A 9946-nucleotide genomic window follows, 5' to 3' on the forward strand; every position below is an offset into this window, starting at 1 on the left:
CGATTGTTTACTTGTAAAAATGCTTGGAAGGGTACGTTTTCTTAACCGTTTTGTCCACGATTGTGTTAGCCAATGTTTTTCCATTTCCTCAGAACTCAAAAACTTTGAACTTCCAGGGAGCCGTGTTTTGACACACCTGTCGGTGTTTCTTAAGTTACGCGTACGTTAACGTCAGTGTTTTATTTAGCAGAGATGTAACAAGCCAAAAATAGATCACGCCGATCGTGATATAAACAACTCGCGTGTCGTTCTGGCCACTTGTTTTGCCATTGTTCGGTGAAGTTAGTAGCCACCAACACTATGGATCTTTTGCAAAGCTATGAAAGTGATGAATCAAGTTCAGAGGAGCCGGGTAAATCGTTATCCCAAGATTCTCTCCTTAGAAGTGACCTACGCAGTGTTTATTTGGTGACATATAGCCAGGCAGATATTACTAAATTTCCAACCCGGGAAAATTTCGCCTCAGCAATTGTGTCCGCATTTTCTCAAGGCAAAGTGAGAGTTGTTCAGTGGTGTTGCTGTCGGGAGAAACATAAGAACGGTGGTGAACATTATCATCTCGCACTGAAACTGGATCGTAATCAACGCTGGTTATCGGCGAAGGAATTTCTATTGAAGGAATTCGGGATTTCAGTTCACTTTTCCAACAAGCATCACAACTATTTCAGCGCGTGGCGTTATGTCACAAAATGTGATCGCGAGTTTACAGAAAGTCCAAATCACCCTTATCTTGGTCATAATCGTGAACCCCAAACAAGCTCGGCGAGTCGAGCACGGCGTTCTCAGCACACGAAAAGTACATTGGACGAAAATGAAGAAGAAGACAGCGATTCGGAGCAAGACTCAGAGGAAAATCCCCAAGTGACCTCACTGGCCAGCAAGAGGCGAAAGAAGCGACTTTCCCCGTACGAAGTCTCGGAAATTATTGTGGAAACGGGTATAAAAACTTTAACAGAGCTTCAAGCCTTAGCTTTTGAACAGAAAGAAGCGGGAAAAACGGATCTTGCAGAATTCCTAATCACTCGTAGTCCAAAGGTAGTCGCGGACATTCTTAATTCCGCTTGGGATATACAAGCAGCACCCAAAAAGTTGGCTCGTGCAAGGAAAAGCCGCATGGACATATTGCAAGAAGCCAAAGAGGGAAATTGTGCTGAGGGATGCAATGGGGAGTGGTTGGATTGCGCCAAAGAGGTCCTTCAAAACAACGGCCTATCCGTAGCTGTCTTTAGAGAAGCTGTAAGTGATGCCTTGATTAAAGGAAGGGGGAAGTACAGAAATCTTATGATAGTAGGAGCTGCGAATTGTGGCAAATCATTTTTGTTTAATCCCCTAACCGCGATCTATAATACATTTTGTAACCCCGCTTCGGGGAGCTTTGCATGGGTGGGAGTTGACAGTGCCGAGTGCATATTTTTAAATGACTTCCGGTGGTCGCCCCAACTCATCCCGTGGCATGACTTGCTGCTTTTATTAGAGGGACACGTTGTTCATTTACCTGCACCAAAAACTCATTTTGCAAAGGACATTTCCCTGACTGCTGATACTCCAATCTTCTGCACAGGAAAGCGTCCGCTCATGTATATTAAAAATGGCTTAGTAGATGAACATGAAACGGAAATGATGAATGTGCGTTGGAGAATTTTTTATTTCAATTTTCAAATCCCGCGGGAGCAGCAAAGAGAAATCCCGCCATGTGCACGATGTTTTGCAAGCCTTATTTGTGGCGAACCAGACCTAGAATTCGGGATGTAACGATTAACTTGACAGTTTCAAGGCAATGGTGAAATAAAACAACGATTAACACAGGTTTTCAACGGTTAACACCGAATGCTCGTAAAAAGAATACATAGTCATTTCTTTTAATACAAAACTGCTGTTAATCGTTGTTAATCGTTGTTAATCGTTTAAAGTGCTAAATGTCTTCTTGTTAATCGTATGCAATTAAAGTATTTTGCGTTATTAAGAGTTATATGTAAACAAACTGAAGAAAGGTAGATGTTACGGCAAGAAATGGACACATTTTCTCTTGTAGAATGTATTTGTTGACATTTGTGACATGCCTGTCACGCACGCTGTACTATGTAACACAATAAAATACTAGCGTGACGTAATCTTCTGATTATTACTTGGTCAGAAAAGACCGCTTTCGTGTCCCGAGTTGCAAGAACAATAAATGTATATTGAATACAAGTATTAATACTTAACGCGTTGTCCTTTTCCAGTAATAATGGCATCCATACGGCCATCCATAGTGTCTATAATCTTGTCGATTACCTCTGATGGAAAGTTGTACATTGTTCTAATTACACGTGTTGAAAATTCATCGAATGTCTCACGCGTAATGTTTAATTCTAGAGCCTGTTTTCTCAGCTTTTTTTTAACAAGATTAAAGAAATTCTCGATAGGATTTATGTCAGGGCTGCGAGGCGGTATACATAATTGTTTTGCCCTTTTCATTTTAAGTACTCTTCTAACAAGAGCAGAATTCTGGTTCGGTGCGTTGTCTTGTACAAACATGCGAGAACCATTCTTGTCTGCTCTTGCAAACATAGAATCAAATTTTCCATTAACAAAAGAGGCAAATGAACGGCTTTCCAGATTATCATATGCATGACACTCAATTACTCCTTTACCGTAACTAATGGCCACCATTAATCTTAAAACGCGACCTCCACTCCCCTCTTTGCATCCTTTAGCCGTGCATCCCTGAATAAGCCCTTCGCACGCTCTCCTCCATACTCTCCCTTGTGGCGCTCTAGCTTGATCCGCCGGATTTCTTTTATAATAGAAACTGACACCATCCAAATAGAAAGCAACCGTATTGCACCAAATATCTCGAGAGTGGTTATTTTTTATGTTCTTTGCAAAGTGAACACGTTGACGCATGTCATCCTCGGACATCAAGCCTTTTTTACGCGCCTGCAAGTAGTGGTAGCCTTCCTTGTGCAGAAAACGCCTAATGGTCCTGCTGCTTACCTCGTTAGGCTTTAGACCAGCCCGCTCCATAATCCTACTGGAAGAAAAATGTCCTTCTTCTTTTCGTAGCGCTCGCAAACAGCGAATAATTTTTCTCTGGTCGCGCGCGCACAACTTGCTTGGACGTCCTCCTGCGCGTTTATGCGGGCCGGTCTGTTTCACCGATATGAACTCGTCTCGAATTCTGTAGACCGATGCAAGTGAAATGTTGCATTGTTTCATTATCTCTACGGCTGGTAATATCTTCTGCCGCGCCAAATATCCAATATACGCCTTTCTTTGCGAGTCAATTGCGCCCGTAAAAACCATTGTATAAATGGCGAAGTGATGAGATAATGCCTCTCTTTGCGTAATAAATTAACACCATTATCTCCGCGAATTAGAACCAATTAACGGCAATATTCTTGGACGTTAATTAGTACCCCATGTCCAATTACATATCACCCGGCCGGGTTTCTGTGCAGGGTTAGATCTCAGTTTTTTAACAATTTGTCTGTTTTACAATCGTGGCCAATTCTCGTTAAGAAATCTCAACGCGGCCCACCAAAAACAATTATTTCCTATTCCTCCCCTCGAATTTCTACAAGTTACTTCTCCCTCCCCCCCTCCCCCTATACAATGTTGATTTGGGAAGTGCTGATTGCCGGGAAACTGTTCGTGACCCACCAAACAACATTGAGTTGGGGGGAGGGGGGCGGGGAAAATGTGGTCGTTCGATTGTTTACTTGTAAAAATGCTTGGAAGGGTACGTTTTCTTAACCGTTTTGTCCACGATTGTGTTAGCCAATGTTTTTCCATTTCCTCAGAACTCAAAAACTTTGAACTTCCAGGGAGCCGTGTTTTGACACACCTGTCGGTGTTTCTTAAGTTACGCGTACGTTAACGTCAGTGTTTTATTTAGCAGAGATGTAACAAGCCAAAAATAGATCACGCCGATCGTGATATAAACAACTCGCGTGTCGTTCTGGCCACTTGTTTTGCCATTGTTCGGTGAAGTTAGTAGCCACCAACACTATGGATCTTTTGCAAAGCTATGAAAGTGATGAATCAAGTTCAGAGGAGCCGGGTAAATCGTTATCCCAAGATTCTCTCCTTAGAAGTGACCTACGCAGTGTTTATTTGGTGACATATAGCCAGGCAGATATTACTAAATTTCCAACCCGGGAAAATTTCGCCTCAGCAATTGTGTCCGCATTTTCTCAAGGCAAAGTGAGAGTTGTTCAGTGGTGTTGCTGTCGGGAGAAACATAAGAACGGTGGTGAACATTATCATCTCGCACTGAAACTGGATCGTAATCAACGCTGGTTATCGGCGAAGGAATTTCTATTGAAGGAATTCGGGATTTCAGTTCACTTTTCCAACAAGCATCACAACTATTTCAGCGCGTGGCGTTATGTCACAAAATGTGATCGCGAGTTTACAGAAAGTCCAAATCACCCTTATCTTGGTCATAATCGTGAACCCCAAACAAGCTCGGCGAGTCGAGCACGGCGTTCTCAGCACACGAAAAGTACATTGGACGAAAATGAAGAAGAAGACAGCGATTCGGAGCAAGACTCAGAGGAAAATCCCCAAGTGACCTCACTGGCCAGCAAGAGGCGAAAGAAGCGACTTTCCCCGTACGAAGTCTCGGAAATTATTGTGGAAACGGGTATAAAAACTTTAACAGAGCTTCAAGCCTTAGCTTTTGAACAGAAAGAAGCGGGAAAAACGGATCTTGCAGAATTCCTAATCACTCGTAGTCCAAAGGTAGTCGCGGACATTCTTAATTCCGCTTGGGATATACAAGCAGCACCCAAAAAGTTGGCTCGTGCAAGGAAAAGCCGCATGGACATATTGCAAGAAGCCAAAGAGGGAAATTGTGCTGAGGGATGCAATGGGGAGTGGTTGGATTGCGCCAAAGAGGTCCTTCAAAACAACGGCCTATCCGTAGCTGTCTTTAGAGAAGCTGTAAGTGATGCCTTGATTAAAGGAAGGGGGAAGTACAGAAATCTTATGATAGTAGGAGCTGCGAATTGTGGCAAATCATTTTTGTTTAATCCCCTAACCGCGATCTATAATACATTTTGTAACCCCGCTTCGGGGAGCTTTGCATGGGTGGGAGTTGACAGTGCCGAGTGCATATTTTTAAATGACTTCCGGTGGTCGCCCCAACTCATCCCGTGGCATGACTTGCTGCTTTTATTAGAGGGACACGTTGTTCATTTACCTGCACCAAAAACTCATTTTGCAAAGGACATTTCCCTGACTGCTGATACTCCAATCTTCTGCACAGGAAAGCGTCCGCTCATGTATATTAAAAATGGCTTAGTAGATGAACATGAAACGGAAATGATGAATGTGCGTTGGAGAATTTTTTATTTCAATTTTCAAATCCCGCGGGAGCAGCAAAGAGAAATCCCGCCATGTGCACGATGTTTTGCAAGCCTTATTTGTGGCGAACCAGACCTAGAATTCGGGATGTAACGATTAACTTGACAGTTTCAAGGCAATGGTGAAATAAAACAACGATTAACACAGGTTTTCAACGGTTAACACCGAATGCTCGTAAAAAGAATACATAGTCATTTCTTTTAATACAAAACTGCTGTTAATCGTTGTTAATCGTTGTTAATCGTTTAAAGTGCTAAATGTCTTCTTGTTAATCGTATGCAATTAAAGTATTTTGCGTTATTAAGAGTTATATGTAAACAAACTGAAGAAAGGTAGATGTTACGGCAAGAAATGGACACATTTTCTCTTGTAGAATGTATTTGTTGACATTTGTGACATGCCTGTCACGCACGCTGTACTATGTAACACAATAAAATACTAGCGTGACGTAATCTTCTGATTATTACTTGGTCAGAAAAGACCGCTTTCGTGTCCCGAGTTGCAAGAACAATAAATGTATATTGAATACAAGTATTAATACTTAACGCGTTGTCCTTTTCCAGTAATAATGGCATCCATACGGCCATCCATAGTGTCTATAATCTTGTCGATTACCTCTGATGGAAAGTTGTACATTGTTCTAATTACACGTGTTGAAAATTCATCGAATGTCTCACGCGTAATGTTTAATTCTAGAGCCTGTTTTCTCAGCTTTTTTTTAACAAGATTAAAGAAATTCTCGATAGGATTTATGTCAGGGCTGCGAGGCGGTATACATAATTGTTTTGCCCTTTTCATTTTAAGTACTCTTCTAACAAGAGCAGAATTCTGGTTCGGTGCGTTGTCTTGTACAAACATGCGAGAACCATTCTTGTCTGCTCTTGCAAACATAGAATCAAATTTTCCATTAACAAAAGAGGCAAATGAACGGCTTTCCAGATTATCATATGCATGACACTCAATTACTCCTTTACCGTAACTAATGGCCACCATTAATCTTAAAACGCGACCTCCACTCCCCTCTTTGCATCCTTTAGCCGTGCATCCCTGAATAAGCCCTTCGCACGCTCTCCTCCATACTCTCCCTTGTGGCGCTCTAGCTTGATCCGCCGGATTTCTTTTATAATAGAAACTGACACCATCCAAATAGAAAGCAACCGTATTGCACCAAATATCTCGAGAGTGGTTATTTTTTATGTTCTTTGCAAAGTGAACACGTTGACGCATGTCATCCTCGGACATCAAGCCTTTTTTACGCGCCTGCAAGTAGTGGTAGCCTTCCTTGTGCAGAAAACGCCTAATGGTCCTGCTGCTTACCTCGTTAGGCTTTAGACCAGCCCGCTCCATAATCCTACTGGAAGAAAAATGTCCTTCTTCTTTTCGTAGCGCTCGCAAACAGCGAATAATTTTTCTCTGGTCGCGCGCGCACAACTTGCTTGGACGTCCTCCTGCGCGTTTATGCGGGCCGGTCTGTTTCACCGATATGAACTCGTCTCGAATTCTGTAGACCGATGCAAGTGAAATGTTGCATTGTTTCATTATCTCTACGGCTGGTAATATCTTCTGCCGCGCCAAATATCCAATATACGCCTTTCTTTGCGAGTCAATTGCGCCCGTAAAAACCATTGTATAAATGGCGAAGTGATGAGATAATGCCTCTCTTTGCGTAATAAATTAACACCATTATCTCCGCGAATTAGAACCAATTAACGGCAATATTCTTGGACGTTAATTAGTACCCCATGTCCAATTACATATCACCCGGCCGGGTTTCTGTGCAGGGTTAGATCTCAGTTTTTTAACAATTTGTCTGTTTTACAATCGTGGCCAATTCTCGTTAAGAAATCTCAACGCGGCCCACCAAAAACAATTATTTCCTATTCCTCCCCTCGAATTTCTACAAGTTACTTCTCCCTCCCCCCCTCCCCCTATACAATGTTGATTTGGGAAGTGCTGATTGCCGGGAAACTGTTCGTGACCCACCAAACAACATTGAGTTGGGGGGAGGGGGGCGGGGAAAATGTGGTCGTTCGATTGTTTACTTGTAAAAATGCTTGGAAGGGTACGTTTTCTTAACCGTTTTGTCCACGATTGTAGTTTGTGTTTGCGTATGAAAAGGACTGAGGTTTGTATCGAAACAGTGTCAACTCCAGCCTCGCTTTCACTCAGAAGCCCGGTCACTAATTCGAATTAGCGTAACATTTGTAAGTATTACATAAAACAAGTTGGAAACAAATTTGGCAAAAATCTGAAGTTTCGGAGACGTCTGATATAAGCTCGAGGAAATATAAAAACAGAAATTGTTATTTTTGCTAATAAAGGTGTGACTTCTATAATAATATTCCATCGAGTTTGAAGGAGATCTCGATGAAACGTCACATATTTGCTAAATTGATAATAGAAGTTTATTCAGGTACTCGGTTTTCATTTAATTCTGTATTCAAAAATGTCACGCTAACTGCGCATTGTGCTCTGTTTACGAAAGCGTGACAAAACTGGTGACAGTATTGTGCGTGCCGCTGCAATGGAGGGCAATGTTGCTTTAATTCTAAATAAATAAACAACGCCTTCTTTCAAGTATAAACAGGTTATTGGAAAACAGCAACTCTGCTGCACTGCAAACCTCAGCTGCCGGCCATACGGATGTGTTTTCGTTTTGAAACACGGAAACCTTTCTCGCGTTTTCATTTTAACTCCGCAAAGTTTTGGAAACGACTGAACTAAGGGATTCAAACCTTTTAATTTGCAAACCTGTGTATCATTTTCGTGTACTTGTCGTTTGTTGTGGACAAGTAAAACGAACTGAAAACTGTTTTTATATAGCTATAGACGCAGAACGATTGTTCCTTTACTGATGGAAACGTAAACTCTCGAAAACGCATCCCGTGTGGAAAGGGCCTTAATTTATTTACCCGTGGTGTGTGGCTAAAGGCCGTGGAAATAGCTATTATAATGGATATTTATAAGCTTTCAAACTGAAGGAATGCTTTTGCGTCATTTTCCTTGAATAAAAAAATAATGGCCGTTTTTGAAACGTAAGCTTTTATATCTTTGAAGCATTGAGTGAATAACTATTTGAGCCTTTTGACAGCTTGTTTCATTTGTAGCTGAAGTGAGATAAACATTCCACTGCACGATAAAACCAAATATTTCGTGTAGTTACGGTGTTAAATGGTATAAGCTGGTGAGACTACGGTGTTTGGGTGAAGGCTAGAAAAGAACAAACGAACTGCCTCCACGCCAACAAGCTCGCCTCATTTATGCAGGCTGGCTAAACGGTTACACAAGTTTGTCAAGTTATTTTGTATCTCTTCCTAACCTGTTTTAACAGTATATTTATGCTTTAGAGGTTTTGACAAGTAATCAAAGGAATAGACACCTTTGGCTACGCACTAAAAGGTAACAAGAACAAAATTGTAACCAGTTTCTATTGATGTTTTTGCATACTTCCGTGAAATCAAAATACATGGTTATTTTCCTGGAAATCATTTGTGGTCTTCAGTTGGTTTCCTTGAAAAATTCCAGGAATTCTATTGGACGGTCAGTCTTCACGAAAGTTTGCGCAAGATTATTTCAAGGACCGTTTTACTTTTTAGGGAAAGTGGGGCTTGGGCAATTTTTTTCTGCCCGATTTTTCCTCACATAAAACTTTGTATGAATTTTCTTTCACTAGTTTGCTATATATTTCTTCGCTTTGTTACGCTGTGCGTATTTTTTTTTTTTTAATCGTTCTGCAATAGCACTGCAGTTTTTTATTTGCCCACTGCACCCCTCCCTCCCTCAGGAACAAAATGGTCCATTACTTTGTCAATTGTTTTTTTTCTTTATTGAAACGTGTTTTTTAAAAAAAGCGTGAAACGCGTTTGTAAAGAATTTGAAGCATAAGAGTTCAGCATTTGAATGTGAAGAAATTATGAAATACAGAATGGATTAAAACCTTTTTCCTTTGCAACACCGTGCTTTTCATAGTGATTCAAATGGTTTTAGTTTAGCCTGGATTTTAGAGCAAGGTAAGGTCATTTTCTAATGGAGAGACTCCGTGTTCCGTTTGTTTGTCGGTTGTCGCCGCTTTTTTCCTTGAACCAAATAGGTTCAAATTAGGGTAACGGCAACCAAGATACTGAGTCATTTTTAAGTAAACGCTTGAAATGGGTTGACTATCTGTACAGAGTTTGTTTTTAAGTTGTCCCCAAAGACATTAAACTTGGTAGTATTGTTATTTACTGCTAAATAAAATAAATAATTATATCAGCAGCGAGTCCTTTTTTGACCCTCTTGTGCTTGTATTAATACCGAGGGCGGTTTTTTCACAGTGACATCTTCCCTGCCATTCTATGTAACTTATATCTAGGGGGCTGTACAACTAGCCTGTAGAAAGGCTCGTACCTTGTAAGTGGAGCCTAATGGGGTAAGACGAGGGAGGAGGACGGAGCGTCAACCCGTCCCGCACACGGAAGCTTAAGTGTAGACGTATCCACCCCGCATCCCCGCGGGGAAGAAACAAGTATTTGGGTAAGCCTGTGCTTGGGCTACGCTCGTGGCTGCCTCCTCTCGTCGATTTTTAACAAGTTGTAGAACATATAAGCGTGCTACACCA

At 41.4% G+C, this 9946-nt stretch overlaps 2 protein-coding genes across 2 annotated transcripts; both read left to right on the forward strand.

Moving 5' to 3' along the window:
• Positions 1 to 290: 290 nt before the first annotated feature.
• Positions 291 to 2111, forward strand: LOC146455960 (uncharacterized). The gene has a single exon (XM_085093562.1). It carries the CDS (start codon positions 301 to 303, stop codon positions 1750 to 1752), a length of 1452 nt encoding a protein of 483 aa, XP_084949688.1. The 5' UTR covers positions 291 to 300; the 3' UTR covers positions 1753 to 2111.
• A 1869-nt stretch (positions 2112 to 3980) lies between these two features.
• Positions 3981 to 9600, forward strand: LOC146455961 (uncharacterized). The gene has a single exon (XM_085093560.1). It carries the CDS (start codon positions 3991 to 3993, stop codon positions 5440 to 5442), a length of 1452 nt encoding a protein of 483 aa, XP_084949686.1. The 5' UTR covers positions 3981 to 3990; the 3' UTR covers positions 5443 to 9600.
• Positions 9601 to 9946: the final 346 nt, after the last annotated feature.

This window comes from Pavona decussata, unplaced genomic scaffold (genome assembly GCF_977016875.1).
Source record: "Pavona decussata unplaced genomic scaffold, jaPavDecu1.1 SCAFFOLD_262, whole genome shotgun sequence".
NCBI lineage: Eukaryota > Metazoa > Cnidaria > Anthozoa > Scleractinia > Agariciidae > Pavona > Pavona decussata.

Excerpts from the sequence above, each read along its gene's own strand:
- LOC146455961 (XM_085093560.1), top strand. The coding sequence starts at position 3,991 with ATGGATCTTTTGCAAAGCTATGAAAGTGATGAATCAAGTTCAGAGGAG.
- LOC146455960 (XM_085093562.1), top strand. The coding sequence starts at position 301 with ATGGATCTTTTGCAAAGCTATGAAAGTGATGAATCAAGTTCAGAGGAG.